At 36.8% G+C, this 22,895-nt stretch overlaps 1 protein-coding gene across 5 annotated transcripts in view; it reads left to right on the top strand.

Moving 5' to 3' along the window:
• SH3GLB1 (SH3 domain containing GRB2 like, endophilin B1) overlaps positions 1-19,859 on the top strand; it is a 31,700-nt gene extending 11,841 nt beyond the window's left edge. For 2 of the 5 annotated variants that reach the window (XM_008157780.3, XM_054721248.1), the window contains 9 exons: positions 807-935; positions 5,232-5,365; positions 7,227-7,319; positions 9,071-9,106; positions 10,968-10,991; positions 15,591-15,680; positions 16,069-16,169; positions 18,787-19,012; positions 19,392-19,859. In XM_008157780.3, the coding sequence (XP_008156002.1) occupies positions 807-935; positions 5,232-5,365; positions 7,227-7,319; positions 9,071-9,106; positions 10,968-10,991; positions 15,591-15,680; positions 16,069-16,169; positions 18,787-19,012; positions 19,392-19,499 (941 nt within the window). In that variant the 3' untranslated portion in view covers positions 19,500-19,859. Of the gene's footprint in view, positions 1-806; positions 936-5,231; positions 5,366-7,226; positions 7,320-9,070; positions 9,155-10,967; positions 10,992-15,590; positions 15,681-16,068; positions 16,170-18,786; positions 19,013-19,391 lie in introns of all 5 variants that reach the window. The other 3 variants (XM_028134317.2, XM_028134318.2, XM_008157781.3) reach the window with 3 other exon arrangements.
• Positions 19,860-22,895: the final 3,036 nt, after the last annotated feature.

The following is a 22,895-nucleotide window of genomic DNA, read 5'->3' on the forward strand; positions in this document are numbered from 1 at the left end:
CAAGAAAAGCCCAAAAAAGGTGTCAGAAGTATGTGACTCTTTGGTTCTTAAAGATACCTTATATCCATATTTTCATAGTTGAAAAATCCTGCTTTTAAAATTGAAAACATATATTCAGAGTTAAAAGTTAGACATTATATGAATGGGGCAAATGCAATTTCACTAGATATAAAGTGAATACCAGCCCTTTTTTGGAACCTAAAATCCCATAAAATACTCATATAATGGTTTTACTTTAAAATATTTTTGTTCCAAAATATTTTTCATATTTCTAAAATAGTAAGAGTCTTAGAGTTATATAATACTCAACATATAAATAAAAAATTATCCTATGTAATAAAAGGGTAATATGCAAATGGACCAAACAGCGGAATAACTGGTGGGTGCGACGCACACTGACCACCAGGGGGCAGACACTCAACGCAGGAGCTGCCCCTTGGTGGTCAGTGCTCTCCCAGAGGGGGAACGCCACAAGCCCGGCTGAGGCCTGGAGCGCAGTGGAGGTGGCGGGAGCCTCTCTGGCCTCCAAGGCAGCACTAAGGATGTCCAACTGCGACTTAGGCCCGCTCTCCAATGTCCTACTGAAGTTTAGGCCCGCTGCCCGTGGATATCCCCCAAGGGCTCCTGGACTGCGAAAGGGCACACGAATGTCATGCACGAGGCTGCTAGTATATTAATATAAGTACTTGAAAGCATGCTAATTTCATGTTAATTTTACAGGGTGATAAATGGCTGGTAGTGGAACAAAAATGTCTTTTAAATAGTTTTGCTATTTTGAAATTGGTAATTTTAAACTTTTCATGTAGATGCCAGGATAGAAGAATTTGTTTATGAGAAACTGGATAGAAAAGCTCCAAGTCGTGTAAACAACCCAGAACTTTTGGGACAATATATGATTGATGCAGGGACTGAGTTTGGCCCTGGAACAGCTTATGGTAAGTGAGAGGCAAAAGGTCTATTTATCTTTACTTGTAGATTTTTACTACTTAGAGACATCATTAATATTTACCTAATATTCGTGGAATCACTTTTAACTTCAAAATTTTTATGTTAAAATTTTCAATGAAGTGAGAATTATCGGTAACAAATAAGTATGTTCATTTCAATTTAATTTAATATATTTAAGCATATATTATTCTGAGCTTTCATATGATCTTTTTATGTTTAAAATGTTAAATGGATTCTTCACTTGCACTCTTGCAGTATCTCTGTTGTGGTACGTAAGATACATTGTAGTTTTTGTTTACATATGTCTCCTCTTTTTTTTTTTTTAAAGCTTTCTTGAGGGCTTATTTATTTCTATAAAAAAGTACCTGACACATTGTAAGTTTTGGAATCACTATTGCTTTCATTACACATAATGTCATTAATACAAAAATGTTAACAATGGTTATCTCTGGATGTTTTGATTATATTTCATTTCCATTTTCTTCATATAGTTTCATTTTTTTATGATCATGTTTTACGGTTTCTTCAGCTTTGTTAGTTGTTGTGCTGACTCTTTTAATGTATAACTCTGGAGCTCAAAGTTATATATTACTATCCTTCAAATCTAATTTTTTCAGAATATATGGCAGTTTTGGATTCTATAGCTTTTTTCCTGTTGTTCAAGTCTTTTTAAGACTTCTGCAAGAAATTGGTTCTAAAAATGGATATGAAATGCTAGGTAAAATAAATTATTTTTTATATATAGTCCTGATTTATGAAATTGCTCATAAATTCTGGGACTAAATGAACTTAAACTTTAGTAGTTCTCTTCTTTATGTCAGAGGAAATAACCTAACTACTGTGCAGTCAATGCCATTTAACCCATTTAGATGTACAACTTTAAAATTTTTACATTGTGTTCTTCAAAATATATTTTTTTCAGAAGTTGGGAGATACTTTAAATTTTTATAGTTTTATTTCTAAAGTATAGCTATTAATTTTAGAAAAACTATATACATTAAGCAGATTTTTGTGTTACCTGCTTGTGCCAGGCACAGTTAGATGCTGGAGTCATAAAAGTTTAAGGAGACCCAGGCCTTTCCTTCACCAAATTGCAGGCCTAGTGGAACATGATCATTTGAAAGGCTTCTAAATTTTTTTCTTTTATAATTTACTTCATCTGTTTTTATCTCTAGTAATTTCATTGAAGGTACCCTGATTATTGGAATTGAGCTTTGAGAATCTATATTGTTAATTGATAATAACTAACAATTGAGTATTCCAAGCATTGGAATACTTTATTATAAGTATTACTAGCGTTCCAGTTGCAGGAAAAATCCTGCAATAGGGTTTCCTGCTGCACTCTACCCCGCCCCGCCTCCGCTCCTCCCTTGTCCCCCGCCCCGCGTTCACCCCCAGCCCCCCTGCTTTTCTCCCTTCTCCGCCAGCCCGCTCTCCTTCCTTCTCCCCTGGCTCCGCCTCCGCTCCTCCCTTCTCCCCCGGCTCGCCTTCTCCGCCAGCCTGCCTGCTTTTCCCTTCTCCCCCGGTCCCGCCTCCACTCCTCCCTTCTCCCCCGGCCCGCCTTCTCCGCCAGCCCGCCTTCTTTTCCCTTCTCCCCTGGCCCCACCTCCGCTCCTCCCTTCTCCCCCACCTCGCCTTCTCCGCCAGCCCGCTCTCCTTCCTTCTCCCCCGGCCCTGCCTCCACTCCTCCTTTCTCCCCAGGCCCCACCTGCTCAACTTCCTTCTCCCCCGGCCCCGCCTGCTCAACTTCCTTCTCCTCCCCCTGGCTTGCTTGTTTCTCCACAGCTTTGCTCCCTTCTGCAGCTCTTGGCTTCTTTCTACGCTGTCTTGATATGCAAATTAGCCACCATCTTTGTTGGGGTAATTTGTATATTCGTCCTGATTGGTTGGTGGGCGTGGCTTGGGCGTAGCGAAGGTGCGGTCAATTTGCATATTTGTCTATTATTAGGTAGGATTTCAATAAATCCCCACTTTATATCCTACTTATAAATTCTATCTCCATTTTTAAAAAAGGAAACTGAGTCTTAGAGAGGTTACATAATTCATCCATGATCGTATACCTAGAAATTCAAATGTAGATCTGTATCCAGAAATTGAGCTCTTAACTGCTGTGTTATATTATTACTTCCTTACCAATCAGATCTAATCTCATTCTAACATGAAGGAATTAAGATCCACAGAACTAAAGCTTATTAGAGATAGAACTGGGAGTAGAATCTTGATCTTGTGGTTCCTTTTTCTTTCACTTATTTTCCACAGTACTTTTCTTTCAAAACATGGATTTTTTTTCTTTAACTTAAAATACAAATATGTAGTATACTGTTAATTATAGATATTTGAGATAAGTACATAAAAATAGAAACAGAAGTCAAATTCTGACTTGATCTACTTAATAAAATATTTTAAGCATATATATATATATGCCTAAGCTACCGGTCAGCTATTCGACTGTTCAACCTGTAGCTATGACGTGCACTGTCCACTAGGGGGCAGATGCTCTGACGGGTAGGTTAGCTTGCTGCTGGGGCTGGCCGATCAGGACTGGGCGAGGCGGGCTGGACACGCCCTGGAGCCCTCCTGCAATCCTTCCCTGGCCCCAATCGTGTACCGGTGGGGTCCCTCAGCCTGGCCTGTGCCCTCTTACAATCTGGGACCCCTCTGGGGATGTCTGCAGGCCAGGCCAAGGCACCCCACCGGTGCATGAATCCGTGCACCAGGCCTCTAGTACTTTTATAAACAAATCTACACTATTTGAGCTGTGATGGTACATACTTTTCATTGTATCAATCCTCTTTTGTCCCATTGATAGAATTAGTACAATTAACTCTGATGAGTTTATCTTTGTTATTTTTATTTAGATATTTATAATCTTACTAGAGGCCCAGTGCACAAAATTTGTGATAGGGGGATGGGCAGGGGGGAAGGGTGTCCCTCAGCATGGCCTGCACCCTCTCCAATCTGGGACCCCTTGGGGGATAACCAGCAGTCGGACATACCTCTCACAATCCAGAACTGCTGGCTCCTAACCGCTCACCTGCCTGCCTGATTACCCCTAACTGCTTCTGCCTGTCAGCCTGATCGTCCCTAACTGCTACCCTGCTGGCTTGATTGCCCCTAACCACCTCTGCCTTGGCCTTGCACCCGGGACCCAGGATTCCCTCCTCCAGCCAACCACAGGCACCCGGGATCCGGGCTTCCCTCCCTTTGGTCAGCCATAGGCGCCCAGGCCGGCTGCAGCGCAGGGGATGATGGGCAGGTGGCTTCGCCTGGGCTGCAGCCACAAGTGCTTGCGCCTGGGACCGTGGGGTGGGTGGTGTCTCCACATCTCCCAGGCCACAGCCAGCCCCAGGTACTGGTGCCCGGGACTGCGGGGTGGGCAGCTTCTCGTTCTACCAGGCTTTAGCCAGCTGCAGTAGCTGGCGCCTGGACCGCAGGCAGGCAGCTTCTCCGTCTTCCCCAGAATGCAGTGTGGGCGACTTCTCTGGCTGGCTGCAGCCTGGGATCACAAGGCAGGCGGCTTCTTCATCTCCCGGGCTGCAGCCAGCCTCAGGCGCTGGCACCCAGCTTCTCTGTCTCCCCCAGGACCTGGGGTGGGCGCACACGGGGTGGGCGGACGTGGGGCGGGCAGCTTCTCTAGCTGCCTGCGGCCTGGGATCACGGAGCAGGCAGCTTATTTTTTCTCCTGGGCCGCAACCAGCCTCCGGCGCTGGGGCCCGGTTTCTCCGTCTCCCCCAGGATGTGGGGCGGGCGGACATGAGGCTTCTGCTGCTGGCCACGGCCTGGGATCACAGGGCAGATGGCTTCTTCGTCTCCCGGGCTGCAGCCAGCCTCAGGCGCTGGGGCCCGGTTTCTCCATCTCCCCCAGAACGTGGGGCAGGCGGCTTCTCCAGCTGGCTGCGGCCTGGGATCATGGGGCAGGCAGCTTCTTGGTCTCCCTGGCCACAGCCAGCCTCAGGCACTGGTGCCCGACTTCTCCGACTCCCACAGGCTCGGAGCGGCTGGGGGCCAGGGCCGCCACCATTTTCAGGTTAATTTGCATACTCACTCCTGATTGGCTGGTGGGCATAGCGGAGGTACGGTCAACTTGCATCTTTCTATTTTATTAGTGTAGATAAGTTAAAATAAAACTGCCTTAACTACAATTATTTCTATTTGATTTTTACTTAAGTAAAAAAGTGACAACTGAAGCAGATCAAATTGCTGATTTATGTTGACATGATTCTGTTTTCCGACATTATCAGACAATCGTTTAAAAAAAACCTTTTTTTTTTTTTCCTTTTCAGGTAATGCTCTTATTAAGTGTGGAGAAACACAAAAACGAATTGGAACCGCAGACAGAGAGCTGATTCAAACATCAGCTTTAAATTTTCTCACTCCTTTAAGAAACTTTATAGAAGGAGATTATAAAACAATTGCTGTGAGTTGAAAAGTGCTTTAATTTTTAGTAAAATATTTAGATATATATTTACAGTTTTTAGTGAATAATTTGCCATCTTAACTGTGTAGATGTCACAGATTAGAAATTTTAAATAACCTAGCTGGGTATGTATTTAACAGAACACAAAGCTAATCAAAATGAAGGACTATTGATGACATGGACTCCATTTTTGTGTCCCTGTTGTGTTATTGAGATATTCTTACATCATTCTTATTTATTACTAGCACTAAAATCTATAGAGAGAGGTTCCTTGAATGATTTTTAAAATATGGCACAAAATATCACCATAGTATAGCCATATAATTATTCATTTAAAGTGGCAGCCAGAAACCTAATTATTAGAAGCTATATTTCTGGCTATTAGACTTCCTGTGTTTTTGCATCCCTAGAAGTCTGTTATTTTCTTTTCACATAGCTGTGTTTTTTGCTGACGTGTAAGAAATAAATATTACCACTTTCCCAAACCTAATCTATTAGTCTATTATTAAGTGATGGAGGATGGAGATTTAGGTGGCTATTTTTTTCTAAGATTATTGCAAGACTGCTCTAATTTAAATATTAGGTCAAACATTACTTGCAGTTTCTTATAAAATATTACAGAAAACATATTTATAATGAATTTGTCTCTAGGTAAAAGTATTTGGCCTGAGACAAAGGAAAAATCAGCAAGTTGAAATACAATTTAAAAGATACTAGATTGTAAATGGGATGAAATTTGATATATGAAATCTGTCTAAAAATTAGTAAAACAAACAGTGCCTATTTTATAGAAGCTTGAAGTTCCCATGAGGAATTCTATGTTTATTCATTATCTATTCTGTAAGCTAGAATAGTAGAGTTGCTCTCCATGCTGTGGTACATGTGATCACATAGGGCAGTGGTCAGCAAACTCATTAGTCAACAGAGCCAAATATCAACAGTACAACGATCGAAATTTCTTTTGAGAGCCAAATTTTTTAAACTTAAACTTCTTCTAACGCCACTTCTTCAAAATAGACTCGCCCAGGCCTGTGGTATTTTGTGGAAGAGCCACACTCAAGGGGCCAAAGTGCCGCATGTGGCTCGCGAGCCGTAGTTTGCCGACCACAGACATAGGGTATCAAGCAGCTTTAACTAGGCCTATACTTCCTTCATCATAGGCACTTTCTAGATAAACTGTAATGCTGTGAAAAGTTTTTCATACCAGTCTGGCCGGTGTTGCTCAGTGGTTGAGCGTCGACCCATGTACCAGGAGGTTGTGGTTCGATACCCGGTCAGGGCATATGCCCGGTTGCAGACTTGATCCCCAGTGTGGGGCGTGCAGGAGGCTGCCGATCGATGTTTCTCTCTCATTGATGTTTCTCTCTCCCTCTCTCTGAAATCAGTAAAAATATTTAATTTTTTTTTTTTTTAAGTTTTTCATCCTGGGCACTACTGACATTTTAGGCTGAATAATTCTTTGTTGTGGGAGCTATACTGCATTGTGGGATATTTAGCAGCATTCTTGGCTTCTACCATTGGATGCTAGTAATATTCCTCCCCCAGTTGTGATAACCAAGAAGATATTGCCAAATGTTTCCTGGGGAGCAAAATCCCAAAGTATTAAGAATAATATTTCTCTGTTTTCAGTCACCTTCCATCTTACCCAGATATCCAGAATGTCTCTATTGCTTTAAAATTGAGAACAGTAGAAAAGGGAGTTAAATTATGTATAGCCAGTTTTGTAATTATAGATCTCAGTTTATCAGATGATTCATATATTTTATGGAAAATAATGCTTTAAATACTAATGTAAAATAATATTTTAAAAGTATGCTCTTACTGGATTTTAACATCATTAGCCTTTATATTTTTCTTATAGAAAGAAAGGAAGCTACTACAAAATAAGAGACTGGATTTGGATGCTGCAAAAACCAGACTAAAAAAGGCAAAAGCTGCAGAAACTAGAGCTTCAGTAAGTAGTGTTCTTTAATTTAAAAAACATTTTAGGTTAATAATTTTCAGACTTGTAAAATATTTTACTCATATACAGTGTAAGCTACAATTTGTCAGTAAGACTAGAATATGACTTTAGGGTGTAGTTTTTGTTATCAGAACTTAATACATCCAAATCAGTGCAAAGTAGTTATATCAGCAGGCAATATTCTTATTTCAGTGGTACCCTTGTTGCTAAAAAACAAAAATTATGAGAATTATGAGCTCCTCAAGCAGTGTCATGTCGCTTAAATATCCTCAGGCACTGGTGATGGCAAATAGATTTTTGGAGATAGGTTTATTATATTTGAAATAGAAAAACAAATAGTAATTAAGATGAGAATGAATCACACTAGAGAATGCTTGTGTGTGGCTTAAAAGGTAGATTAACTCCCTTTCCACATGTGACTCAAACTGACTAAAGGAGTTGTCACCAAGAGTAGTTCCAAAAACATTCAAACGGTGGCAACAGGGACTGACAGGTGACTGCCTTGCAGGGAAGGAAACCTATTTGGATAAATAAGTTCTTGTATATTTTTCATAAAAAGAATCTCAGATAAAACTGAGTGGGTATATATTAAATATAGTAATTCAATTACATATATATAACTTTGTGTAAAGGTTTTATTTATAAGCTTTTTATTTAATCTAACATTTATATTGTTTAAATCTTTATTCCAAAGTTTGAAGAGATGAATCAGATTTGAATTGGAACAACTTTGTGATAGTACAATATAAACAAGTCTGGATTTATTAGAGGATGCTAATAAGTTAATTCTTAATTTGAGCTAAGAGATATGTTTTGTTAAGAGCCTTACATTCCCACTGCCTTCTGTTCACAATTCACTACCACTACCACCATCAAAAAATCATTGCCTTAAGGAGCATGTTACCACAGTACTGGTAAAAGTCTCTTGTGCCTGTCATTTTGGGAAAGAAAAGACTGAGACTTGATTTTGAATGAAATTTAAAACTGATAACTTGGTATTGGACAGTGATGTCTTATGAGATTACCCCAGTACCTTGTATGTGCGAAATAAATTATTTTCTTCTATACTGTTCCCCTTTGGAGGTTCTGTATTAGTTACTGCAGGAAAAGAGCTATCTTTGACAGGACAGTAATTCCAAATTCATTGTCAGTTTTACCTCAGAATTATCCTGACATCATCTTCAGGAACAGCCTAACTTCCTTAAATAGGCTTTTTGCATTTACTTTCGTTTACTTAGGGAATACAGAAAAATAGAAACCGCCAGAAGTTTGGGTTTGCTTTATTTTTTTCTTCTTTGACACATTTCCTAGTTCTAAGTGGCAGCTGAAGAGGTTACTCTAACCTCGGACTTTCTTTGATTTTAACTTATTTATAAATTTCCATGGATTGTTTTATGACTAGTTATTCCTTTGAATGGGAAAGCTGTGGCTAGGCAGAAGGGCTTTCATAGTGAAAATTTTAATAAAAATTATAGATAATGGCGGAAGTTTTTAAAGTGATGCATTTTCCCTAAATGATTTTAATTTTAAATCGGGCATCAGCCACATTTTTTTTTTGTCTTTGAAAATTTGAATCTTTTGGAAAAGTAGATAGGTACCACTATGAAATTCCATAGAACAAATAAGAGGTTTTTTTTTAAAGTAATAATACCTGTTTGTGTGTTCTTTATTGTGCAGAAATAACTTGTTTCACTGTGTTCATTGGTATAATGTGTTCTTTGTCTCTTACCTATGTATTTAAGCAACTAAACTCAGCTCACCTTGAAGGAGATAACATGGTAAATTTCTCTTACATGCTCAACTTCCTGCATGTAAAATGGCTAAAGGTTTGTTGGCCTACTGTGTTTTCTACATCTTGAAAAAAGTGCCTTCTCCTGCTATCATCTGCATTTAATGGTCTAAAATATTCAAAGCCATGCATTCATTAGTTTAACAAAATATATGTGGAATAATAGCTTACGTAATATTGGAACTAAAAAGAAAGAATGTATTCTAATTGCCAAATATATTAGCTATGCCAAATTCAGATTTTACAGTCTGAATTTACACACAAATTTATTGTGCCTTTTATGCCCTATAAAAGATGTTAATTTAGCTGGCACTTTATATGTTCACTTTTGGCAAAGAAAATTAACAAAACTTCCTTAACTTAGAGAAAGGTATAAGGTATACATATTTACTTTGTTTCTCAGTACCTTCAATGTCCCCTTAATTTTCACCCAAACTCAACATAGAATGAATTTCTTTTGCAATTCCAGGCCAAGACAAACCCCAATAGTTTAGGTATTTATGTAGTGGTAAGGCTCATTCCTCCATATGCTAATTCACCTAAGAAAATTACTGAATAGAGATAATGGTGGACAAGAATTGAAAGTGAGAATTGTTATATATAATATCCAAAGTATATATTGAGCTTGATTTGAGGAAATTTTAGAGATGCTAGGAATTTTTTTTAAATATATTTTTATTGATTTCAGAGAGGAAGGGAGAGGGAAAGAGAAACATCAATGATAAGAGAGAATCATTGATTGGCTGCCTTCTGCACTCCCCCTACTGGGGATTGAGCCCGCAACCCAGGCATATACCTTGACTGGGAATCAAACCGGTGACCTCTTGGTTCCTGGGTCGATGGTCAACTGCTGAGCCACACCTGGCCGGCTGGAAATTTTTGATTTTTTAACATAATAGAAATATGAAAAATCTGAACACTGCACAAATCTTAAAAATATTAGCTAGTAAAGATTTATGAGTATTTGGTATATTATACTCCTAGATACATTACTTCCACAGAAGTGACATGGAAATTGTAGTAAAGTTGATAATAAATTGGCAGTTATACTAACTGCTTTTATTCCCAATATTAGCATTGAACTAAAAACGGGGCGGGGGATTGAGGGGGTGGGACCCATGAATCCCTGACTAAATGAGGGCTTTCCTGAGATAGCAAGAGAATGCATTTATTTGTTTCCATTGTCCTATCTGTAGGAAAATGAAAAGTGTGAGACTATTTCTTTCTGTCATTGGTAAGTTAGTATATAAATCATAGGTTTTCTTTTGTAAAAATATCCTAACCAATTAGCAAGACTGTTTCATTTATCAGGCATTTGTCTTGTTACTGATATCATCTACTTATAATAAGATGTATTTAACTCTGGTAATTTTAAATTCATTATATTAGTATCTCTAGTTTATTGCTCCCCCTCCCATCCCATTGACTTTATCAGTGTTCAGTGTACATTTACCTTTGCTTTATTTTAATTTCTTAAAGTTGTAGAATTTTAGTCCTAATGAGGAATTAGAAATCATTTGGTCCAAACTTCTCATTTTATAAATAAAAAAACTAGAACTAAGAGGGGTTAAATATTCCATTTTAGAAAACTGTTATTCTCATTAATTTATAGAATTAGTTTAAGATTAAAAAATGGATAGTATTTGTACATATGAAGGCATACTTTTACAGTATATTAAGCTGTACTAATTTAATTACTGCTATATTTTACCTGATAATGTGATCCTGAGAAAAGGAGTATGCCATTTGAATTAAAATATTTACATTTCTCTATACTAAGTTGTAGAAAATGTTAAATTCCAACTTTTTTTCATGCTGTATATTTTTCTCTAATTTTTAATGCTGGCTAGATTTGGGCAGAGGAAGTGACAAAAGTAAGTAAATTATTAAACTACAGAATTATGAAACAAATTTAATTGTCATTCACTCAGAATATTGGACGATAACGGTGGGGCTAGTCACAGTCTTTGTTACTGTATCTTATAAAATCTGAAAATGATTATGGAACACTCAGGTCCACAGAGTAATAGAACAGTGCTGCAGAGATATTGTTTGCACACACTATTGATACCTGATAGATTAAGTGGTAATCTTTATAGTGCCTTGCCAGAGACAGTTTAAATACTTGGTTTATTCATATGGCAATTATGTAAAATATAGTTAACATCATATTCTGTGTTTGTGTCACACAAATACATTTTCTAGGTAACTGAAGCTTGTTCTCTCCAGCACCAAAGCTTATTTTTCTGTCACTTTAGTTGAAAACATTTGTAAAAAAGTATTTCGATGCTACATTAAACAGAATAGCATATATTGAATTTTACTTAAAGTTAGGGTCTTTATTATGAATATTCATTATTGTACTGTGTGACAATTAGATCTTTTGTTTTTGAAGTGTGTTGTCTTCTTGTCAAACTGTCACTTTTAGAAGTTGTCCATATGTCTGCTACTAGCCTGTTGTTATCATTTCTAATCTTTCTGGGCTGGGAAATCAAATAACTAAGCAAGAATTTAATAAATAAAATCATGACTTTAGTGCAGAGTTGTTTCAAATGCTATTGGAAATCTTCAGAAGCGTTTTTCATTTATTTTTTGACAGTAGGATTGCTGACTATATGGTCTGTTCTGTGCATAGGTTATGGAGCTGTTGATTCTATGACTTGGCAATCCAGTGTGAAATTCTTAACTTATGCTCTCATCCCCCTTTGTGGAATCTACTCATCAGTTTAGCTATAGTTTCACCCTGGCCTCTGATTTCTTTTAGAACTTCTAGCATGAAAAGATGGCAGAGTAATATAGAAGAGAATATAGGTTAAACAAGAAAATCAGGGTCTCTTCCACTTTGGTTAGCATGCAAGTATACTTAAAAATTTTATTTGATTCAGTCTCTACAACTTTGGGAAATATTTGATATAATGGAAAACAACTCATGAAACAAATATTTATATTACGTATATATGAGAGGAACTTAAATATATCAAAATTGATTTTCTTCTGTAGTTCTCACTTTTTTCATAATTTAAAAATGTTTAATTTATGTTTCTGGAATATTTTAAGATTTAAGCCCATAGGATAAAGTAAGTAACACTGACCAAGTTTGTCATAGAAAATGCATGATCTACATTTCTAGCTGATATCACAGACCAACAAATTCTTGCCCTTTTCCCAAGTTACATCTTAAAAAAACTCTACTTGCTTTTCTGATCCAAGTTATGCTGTCATATACTCTAGATCAGTGGTTCCCAACATAGGGAACACGCCCCACACGGGGCCATTTGATTTTTAAGGAGGGCAATTCGAGAATGAGTTATTAACAGTGAATTTTTTGCATTTCTTACGGTTCTAGGGGCCTCATATACAGTATATAAATATATATTGTGTCATATTTATGCATTCCAGTTCTCTATTAAGTGTTTTGAAACTTTATTTGCTATTTTTTCATATCACTTCATATTACTATATTTTTAATAATTTCTTGGTTATTTCTTCCTCAGTATTTCAGCTGTCCTTTTGTTCTTTTATTTTTCTCTTTCACGGATTCCATAGTCTTTGGAAGCTTGTTTAGACCAAGTTAATAGCCTTTTAGGCCTCCTTCATGTGAACAGGAGTTCACTTTTTGAATAATAAGAATTATAGGTCACAGCAGGGGCATTGGGATTTTAGAAATGCTTAGGTGGGGCATGGCCAAAAAAGATTGGGAACCACTGCTCTAAATCAGTTAGCCTGGTATAGTAATTCTAAGCAGTAAGCCTTTTCCCTAGAACTCTACCTTTTAATTGTAAAATTAAGTCAGGGAATGAGATCTGGAGGACAGAATAAAAACCTTTTAAATTTATTGTCTTTCTTTAAACCCTTTTTACCTGTCTAGTGTGGATCATTTTCTTCCTAAGTAAATTGATTATGTTGAACCTAATTTCAGTTAACCTCTGCCTCTCAGATTCAATTATATGTGTAGAAATAGAAATTATTTGGGACTTTCATCTGCTTGCAATTACTCCAGTACACACTGAAACTTTTTTTTTTTAATGAGATTTTTTTTTTCCTTCCTATCATTTACCTTTTCTAAATATAAAGTCTAGGTTGCTCAAACCTGGAAGACTGATTCCTTGTCCTTGAGATTATTTTATTTATATTTTTATTCAGCGTTTTAGCTTTAAAACACTAGTTCCACATCTCCACACCAAATCACCAAAACCAAGTTCTTTAATCTGTGAACCTTGAAGCCTTCTTAACATCCTCACTCTTTGGACTCCAGTGTCATCATTAACTTTGGTTATGCTTGTGTAAGGCAATCATGGTAGCATCCCCCTTAAAGGAAATAAGTTTGAATCCTCTTTTCATATTTTGACTCACTGCCAGGTTATTAAAATGATTTGAAAGAGAAAAACAAAACAAAACATTATTTCTAATTCAGACTCAAGTTTCCAGGACACTTTTAATCTACTTAAGCATACTTGTTTATACCTTGTACAAAAATATTGTCAGTTAGTAGGCTTTACTGCCATTTCTACTAAAGGTTATTAATTCAAGTTATACATGGAACTAGCCTCATTTATTTATTTTTGGTTTGTTATGGTTACTTCTATTAATCAAAACTTTTTGCATTCAAGCAAGCAGAACAATAAATAGTGCAAATGTAACACTGAAGTGATTGGTTTTCCTTAACATTTTCCTTAAGAAGAGCATTGATTATTTTCTTCTCCTGGGACTTTTTTCCACTTCTTACTAGCTTCCAGATGAAAGTTACTTCAGCCCTGTATCAAAGCAGCATGTCTTCAGTCTGGTTTTAGTCAAGTAAATTTAATTTTAACACTTGATTTATTGAGTAATGTAAGCTTATTTCTATAAATCCAATCTAGTGGTCAGTTCTTAGTTCCCTCTGCCAGGCCTGTTGCCAGTGAAATTAGAATACTTAAGCAGCTGATTATCTATTTTGCTGCTACTTCCTTGTTAATTGGTTCAATAGGCTAACCGTTGCCACCAGGGGTGAAAGAGAGGGAGATGGGGTATGAAAGGGAAAAAGTTCAGACCTTGTTTTTATACTTATAATAGTTTTACATAGTCCTGGAAATATTGCAATTATTTGGCTGGGAATTATTCTAGGGAAGCTATTTATTCTGGAGAGGTGGAAAATATCATCATTATAATAACACTAGAGGCCCAATGCATGAAGATTCGTGCAAGAATGGTCCTTCCTTCCCCTGGCTGCCGGCACTGCCTTTTCGCTCCGTCCAGGAGCTGCCTTTCCACCTTCCCACCCTACCCAGAGGCCCAGAACAGCTGGGGCGGTGCGCAACACGTGCGTAGTCGCCTTGGTGACTATGCAAGCGTCCCGCCCCGGCCGCTCAACACCTGCGTATGCAAATTAACCCTCCATCTTTGTTGGATTAATTTGCATACTCACTCCTGATTGGCTGGTGGGTGTCGCAAAGGTACGGTCAATTTGCATGTTACTCTTTTATTAGTGTAGATTATTAATAATGATGATTCCCAATGAGAGCTATTTTGAGTGACCTCACTTACTACCAACTAACTCTTGCTAAAAGTTTGAGAAGATGGTTTTGCCAGTATTTACTGTTTTTTTATTATGTTGACTTTTTAGTGAACTCTTTTGTCCCAGCACTAAACCTATATCAATGGTTGAAGCTAAGAGTAGTGTACTATTATACACACACCTCTTTCCAACTCCAAGTTCAGGGACTTCAGCTTGGTAGCTTGAAATCAACTGTGTAGGAGTATTTATAACATGAAAATCAACATATTAGTGCTTTTTTATTTCCTAGAAAGTCAGTTTATCCCAGCATACCACTGATTAAAGGGCACCCATTACTTGCAGAAAAACCCTAGCATTTCTTTTGGGTAATATTTCTGCTTAAAACATATTTCATGCAAAGTTTGGAAAGAAAACTTAAAAGAAAGACATTTATGTAGGAAAAAGAATCCTTAGAAGAAACCTAAAAACTATGTTCTAGAAACAAGTATATGTTTGGTAACTAAACACCAGAGGGGTTAAAATCCTATGGTTTTGTTCTGAAGTAGTTCGTTTAATATTAAAGACTATCTTTAAGTTCAAAGTAAAGTAACTATATTAGTAATTAAGGATTTTTTGAAATATTTTATACATGTAAACTTGTGATTTTAAGATTTTGTAAAATGGCAAATTTGATATTGGAAATATATTGGTTGTCCCATAGTAGTTTTTCTAAACTCTTATGTATATGCCATTAAGCTTTGGCATTAATAGATTCTTTTGAGTCAAGTACTGGTAAGGAATCAGTTCTGTCTAGATTGAGTAATATAGAAACACTAATGTCTAGAAACCAGGGACCAGTTTAGACACAAAAGCAGAATCAGAGAATTGCCAGATTATCATTTAGGATCTGTTTGGAGATTTTCTTTGACAGTTTACAAAAATGTATGTAAAATGGACTAAGTCCTCTTAATGAGGTTCTAAAACTATGTTCCAATTTAAGTCTGAACAGGAATTAAGAATAACTCAAAGTGAATTCGATCGTCAGGCAGAGATTACCAGACTTCTGCTAGAAGGAATTAGCAGTACACATGTGAGTATTCATTTATTGGAAATTCATTTGGAACAAAAGACTTTGATAGACCTCACGCAATTTGGGGAAGAAAACCTGAACTTCCTTTTTAGTTATTTACCAGGAAATTTAAACTGTGACACTTTTTAAGATATATGAAGAAATATTTTAAATTTTTATTTACACCCTATCACCTAGTTCTCCCACCATAATCAGCCATTTGTTGGTTTTTGTTGGCTAAACAGTTTGTTATTACACTGTTGGCCATGGTCAGTCTTAATAAGTCTTGTAGTAAAGTGCTAGATACTAGTGATTCTCCCTGAGTACAGTGTTGTATTCTGTTCCCCTTATGATTTACCACTTTAAGTAGATTATAGAGCTAAGAAGTGACTGTAACTTTCCTTTACAGGCCCATCACCTCCGCTGTCTGAATGACTTTGTAGAAGCCCAGATGACTTACTATGCACAATGTTACCAGTACATGTTAGACCTTCAGAAACAACTGGGAAGGTGGTAATTTTCTTTTCACATGAAATTCCTGTTAAGAAAAATAATTCTTTTTTTTACTTATAAAGTAGTATTAGAGATGAAGATTAGAAAAATTAAAGGCTTTTAATAGCTTGCTTAAAGTCAGGTTTTTTATTTTTATAATTTTTTTTTAATCCTCAAGGATATTTTTCCATTGATTTTTAGAGAGAGGGAAAAACAGAGAGAAGTATCGGTGTGAGAGAAGCACATCAGTTAGTTGCCTCTTGCATGAGCCCCAACCAGGGCCCGGGCCTGGAAGGAGCCTGCATCCAAGGTACATGCCCTTGACCAGAATTGAACCCAGGACTCTTGGGTCCACAAGCCGACACTCTATCCACTGAGTCAAACTGGCTAGGGCAAAATCAGTTTTTTTAAAAAAAGAAAGTAATTATCAGACTTCTTAGGTTATAAAAAACATTTTGAGCTCTTCTAGCACAGAAGAATGTTAACAGGGATGAGAAGATAATTTAAGTGAATACCTTTCTAGCGCTATATAAAAATAGCTTTAAGAGTGTTTGAAGTTTACTTTTCAAGGAATAAGGCAAAAAAATGCCCTTAACACTTTGATGTTCCTTTCTGCATATTAATCTTTCAAAACTAGACTTAGAACAAAATTAAGCACATTTATAAAACCAATTTTAGATCTTAAAAATGAATTGTCGCCTAATACCATTAGTTATTCTAATAGGATTTATAGAAGAATTTACACTTCTTTTATATTTAAAGTTTTGTTAGTGGTATTAATATCTGAAAGCAGAATACCATTTTCTTCCCCACATCACTATAACTATTTTAAGCCCAAGAAGCTTTAGTACTTCCTATTCACTTTGTCCTAATACTCTGGGAGTGCAGCAGAGGGGTTGCTATTGTTACCATTCATACTTGCTTTCTGCTTAAAACCACACAAATGCTTGGAATTCAGCCATTCAAACAAAATCTAGTTTGGTTGCTGCACTTTAGGATAACCTCAAACATTACAAAATGAAAATAGTGCTATTATTCTGAGAAAGAATGTCTAGCCTGTCTCTCTCCCCTCAATAAATTCTATTACTGGTAATGACCAATGATTGAGAGTGGGAAAATTTGTAAGTCTTTAAATGTAGAATTTGAAAGTCATCCAAATCCATAGTAACAAATTCAAGAGCTATTTCTGAAGAGTAGAACCAGGTTGTAATGCTAATGGCTAAAATAGCAATGTTGTTAGTAGTAACTGAAAAACAGCAATCACTTAGGAAGGGCTCCAATGTCCCCAGACACTCTTTTAGACACCTTATATGTAATAATGTTATAATCCTCACACCAGCGAGGTAGGTGCTATTATATCCATATTTCACAGACGAGAAAACAGAAGCATTTCTCACAAGATTAGTAAATGTATTTTATTCTTAAATAATTGGGAGGTTTTAACATACCAGGTTACATCAGGAAGTCTAGTGTTTTTTTTAATGTGTAATTAAAGTTCTTAGAAGGTGAAAAGGCCTTTCAGATTTTTTGGTTGGTTAGTGTTTTGTTTTGTTTTGTTTTTTCCATTAATTCCCCAAAATTGACATAGGTAGACCTTAGTGGCTAAACAAAGGCCAAACATACTAGTATATTTGAAAGTAAAATTCCATGGTTAGAGACTTTTAAAACCTCATAGGAGGAGAGAGAGGGCTTTATTTCTATCTTCAGAAATGTGTATATTTAATCACTGCTGAGGACTGAGTTCACTCAGGAAGGGATGCTAGGAAATGTATTCTTAACTTTAGAGGGGAAACCTGAATTAGAAATGGAACCTGCATTCTATTTGAGGGTAGAGGGAAGTAGAAAAATCTGTATGTGTGAATTATATCATATATTAGAAGGTGATAAATGCTATAGAGAAAAATACAGCAAGCTAGTACCTTGGTTAAGGTAACTGTTTGTCAGGGAAGACAGATACTTAAAAGATGTAAGGAAGCAAAATATGCAGCTTCTGAATGACGATGCTCCAGGAAGGGTACAGCAGGAACAAAAGCCCTGAAGCAGGAACATGGGTGTTATATTCAAGCAACAGCAAGGAGGGCTTGGTTGGAGATGAATTGAGGAGACGGAGCTGGAACACACAGGGCTCTGGAAGCCACTGTTTGGACTTAGGCCTTTATTCAGATATGAGGACTCTGGAGGGTTTTGATCTGAAGAGTGACATGATTTGATTTTAGCCTCTTAGAGAATCATTCTTGCTGCTCTGTTGAGGATAGTTGTTAGAGGGCATGGGATGGAAGCTGACAGACCTCTTTGGAACCTGTTGGAATCATTCAGTCACTCAGGAGATGATGGTGGCTTGGGTCAGGGTAATTGTGGTAGATGTGGTGGAAGTGGTCAAACTCTGGTTGTGAATTTTAAAAGTAGAGGCAGTAGGATTTGTTGACAGACTTCATGTGCATGAGGCTTAGAGGAGTCAAGGATTACTGCAAGAGGCATAATAGGCTAGACAGCACACTTTGTCATTAAAATATCAACATCCATAAATCTCTATTCACAGTGAAAGTTGGTAGAAAGTAAACACTGCCATCAAGTGGTGGTATTCAGGAGCTTTGGTTGCTTGAAAATAGTCAATTAGCCATTTTCTTTTCAACAGTTTTCCATCCAGTTATCACTGTAACAACAATCAGACTTCCGTGGTACCTGTACCATCTGCTTCATCAAATGTGATCGGTTCTTCTGCCATGACTTCAAGTGGCCTAGTAATGACCTCTCCTTCCAACCTTATTGACCTTAAGGAGGGCAGTGGCAGCAGGAAGGCCAGGGTTCTGTACGATTATGATGCTGCAAACAGTAGTGAATTATCACTTCTTGCAGATGAGGTGAGTAATGTGGGTATAAGAAGAAAACTGTATAGTAGATTGACATATCTTCTAGTATTATAACAAAATGCAAATTCCTCATTACTTATTTGGAAATAGTTTATCATGAATGCTTTCATAGATTTCAGATGGTTATAGTATTTTATAGAATTTTAACTACTATTCTTTAACAAATATATCATCACATAAATATTTAAAGCTTTTAACTGCTAAATAACTGGAAGATTTCTAAAAATGCCTCTAAAAATATCCTTAACTTTTAGCAAAATTGACAATAATGTTTAAAGTCTCTTGATAATGAATAGTTAAGTACAAATCTGATTAGTTTTCTATGTGTTTATTTTTTAACATAGTAACTGGAAATATTTTTATTTTGTAGGTGATCACTGTGTTCAGTGTCGTTGGAATGGATTCAGACTGGCTAATGGGGGAAAGGGGAAATCAGAAGGGCAGGGTGCCAATTACCTACTTAGAACTGCTCAATTAAATAGGTGGACTATGGAAAGATTATCCATCATGACACCGTATTTATATACAATTAACTCTAAATAAAGCAGGTTTAGTATCTTCCATGTTAATGTCTTAAAGAGACTGAAAAGAAAATACCAGCCATCAGAAACCGGCTTTCTGCCAATAAAATTGCATGGTAACTATTTCATTACAGAATTTATGTTAGAGCTTTCATGCCAAGAATGTTTTCTTACAAAATTCTCTTTCTACTGAGGTTTCACTAATAAGCAGCTTCTACTTTTGAGCCCCAACTTAAAACAGAAGAACTGTTTTCTACTGAATTTTTCATTAATGGCAAGCTTTTTCTTTTCTGTAAAATAAATTTATTGTGAATTGATATCAGTGACTCATTTATTAGGTATAGCCAAAGAATAAAATTAAAATTTGTTTTTAACTTTTGGTTTCAAAAGAAATCTAGGATATAAACCTCTTTTGTGAAGAATAAGTTTCTGAATGTTTCCTTGAACAGAAATGCAATTATATCATGTTTACCTTGTTTTCCAACAGAAGTTGAATGATTTCAATACCGTATTTCAATGGGTTATTTTGAGGGGGTTTTGTTTATTTTATTAAACACTACTGAATGATTTAAATTTAAGAACAACTAGTCTTTGAAAAGCACTATCATATTTCTCTGGTATATTTGCAGTGAAGGTTCTAAAACATCTGAGGCAAGTTCAGTTCACTAAGCAATGTTTTAAGATTGTTTAATTGGCGCAGTTTAATGCATGATCAGAATTGGACTCGTTAAGAACATACTGCAGTACAATACAGAGAATTTTTTTCTTATTGAACAAGTCTTTATAAAAATACAGACTAGTGCAACTACATTCATCATAAAGTGTATATAAACAATCCACTTTTGGTTACTCTGAGCTTACTAATAAAATTTTAAAAATTTATTGATAAACTTAGTTTATCTTGATCAGGATCTGTAGTTATGAAAAACACACTACTGAAATTACTAGTGACACACTTTGAGTCAGAAAATTGTTACCGTATTTTCCGGCGTATAAGACGACTGGGCGTATAGAAGATTTCCCTGGGTTAAAAAGTCGTCTTATATGCCGGAAAATACGGTATTTGGACCATTGCTGTGAATCAACAGATTGTTTCCATGTTAGAACTTCTGTCATTCTTATTCTATCATTCATTCGGCATTTGTTGAGGTCCAGGTACTGTGTTGATAACAAGATGCAGAATCAGTGTCTGTGTCAAGATAGGATAAGGTACTGTGTTTTGATGCTTTGGGAGTCACCTGATTGAGATTTGGTGAGTGGGAGGTGGTTTGAAGAGGAAGTGCTTTAGAGAGGAAAAGATGTGCCAGGCCTGGAGCCAAAAGAGTATATAATACAATTCTGACAATGGAAAGTAATTCAGGCCAACTTACACAAGAAGTACAAAGATGTAGCTCATTTCTTTAGGGAATGTTAATGTATCAAAATGATATTTTTTGGTACTTTAAAAAATGATAAATAACACAAAAGGATATTTCAAAATGGTGTTTAAGAGTTCCTAATAACTTGGTAAACATGTTGCTAATTTAGCTCAGTCTAAACTTTAACAGTAGTTGTTACCCTTTTATTTCGGTGCTATGAGACAAATTACTCTGAGATTTTATAATTGTACAAGACACTTTGATTCACACTGTGAATTGCCATACTCAAGCCAAAAGCTGCTCAAGCTGGTTAGTTAGTGATAGAACCAAGTGAGCAAAGCTTTTTTTTTTTTTTTCCCCCCAGAAAGGAAGTTCTACAGACAGCCTAGAGTACTACCTATTATGTTTTATAAAGTCGAGATTTAGGCTTTAAAGATCATTTAAAAAAAAAAATTCAGGTCAACTTAAAACAGCACTATAAATCCGGTTTATAGGAAGTAGAGTAATGAAGGGGAGAGTACGGCCACTGGAATGGAATGGTCCCTGGATTCAAATCCAGTCTTCCTTACATACTGTGCTCTTAGAACTTCAACTCAGATGATGCATAAACTGCCATTTTCTTATTAGTAAAATGGGGATAATTATGCCACCTTAAGGTTATTACTATCTTGTATGTTAGGCAATTTTTAGAGAAAGTTTTGGCACATAGGAAATTCTCTAAATACCAGTTTTCACTTTTTAGCCCTTGTAGCTTCCTGACCTACCAAGACTGTAGGCCTCGTTTATGACTGAACCAGAGATACCTCTTTTATATACATGATCTGATCTGTTCTACTCTTGTCCTATCCTCCACCCTCTTTAAATCAGACTCAGATCTAGGTTTAACCTCACCACAGTCAGTGTAAAATTTTATTAGAACCTTCTGCCTTCCACTAAATGAGTACTGACTATAGTAACCCAGTGATGTACATTAGCCTTCAATAATATGGTTCAAAGGCTTCTTGTGCCTTTGTTTATCACAAATCTACAACATGTGGGCTTGTTCTTCTGTTTATTGCTTTTTATTTTAATGTTTTTTTGTGTGATTGATTGTTGGGGGTGGGGGTTAGTTTTATTTTGGTTTTGACTTATTTTGTAAAGTCATAGGTTTAATTTTGACTCAGGTAAAGGCCCATAAAGGTTCTTTAGGCATAGAAGAAAAGCTTGGGAAGCCTATTAATTCACAGTGCAATTCAGAATTATTTAAATAAACTTTGTGCCCCTGAGCGTAGGTATAGTAACATGTAAAGGATACACATGAATAAAAAATAAACTTGGTGATAATTGTAGGCTCTTTTACAAACAAAAATAAGTGGTTGGATTGTCTCTACATTTTTCCTCAAAGTAATCTAACCTGAAAGTCCGTGGTGTTAAATCATCTTTTTTTATGGTGCTAATTCAAAGAATTCATATTATAGGAGATTAGGGAAATGGAATGTGCCTCACGCTGGGTAACATGAGAAATAAACCTGAATCTGGTGGGTTAGAGTCCATCCTCCTAGGCTGCTGTTACCTTCCACCAGAACAAGTGAACAGATTGTGAATGTAGGAGCTGGTGTTGGGAGGACATTTTCTGAGATTAAATTGGGGGGAGGGTGATGGAGTGCCGGACAAGAAGCTACAGCTTTGTTTACTTAGGCTCAGCTCTGTTGACAGGAGTCCTCAAAAATCTCTACTGTACCTCCCAAATGCCTGAACTTTTGAAATATGTTGTCATAGTATGTAGCACTTCAAGCCTGGGTGAGGAGCCAAAATAAATAGATGGCTTTGCAGTTTGACCTACAGCCAGCTTTGTCTCAACCCCTTCTCCACCTCTTGGGATTCAAAAGGGGAGGAAGGGTTTTTAAGAGCACACCAGCCCTTTTCCCCACATTGTCCTAATTAGGAAGCCTACTCAGTAGGCCAGTGGTTCTCAGTGTGAGACCCCAAGATTGACAATAGCAGCATACCTAGGAA

The sequence above is a fragment of the Eptesicus fuscus genome, chromosome 9, assembly GCF_027574615.1.
Source record: "Eptesicus fuscus isolate TK198812 chromosome 9, DD_ASM_mEF_20220401, whole genome shotgun sequence".
NCBI lineage: Eukaryota > Metazoa > Chordata > Mammalia > Chiroptera > Vespertilionidae > Eptesicus > Eptesicus fuscus.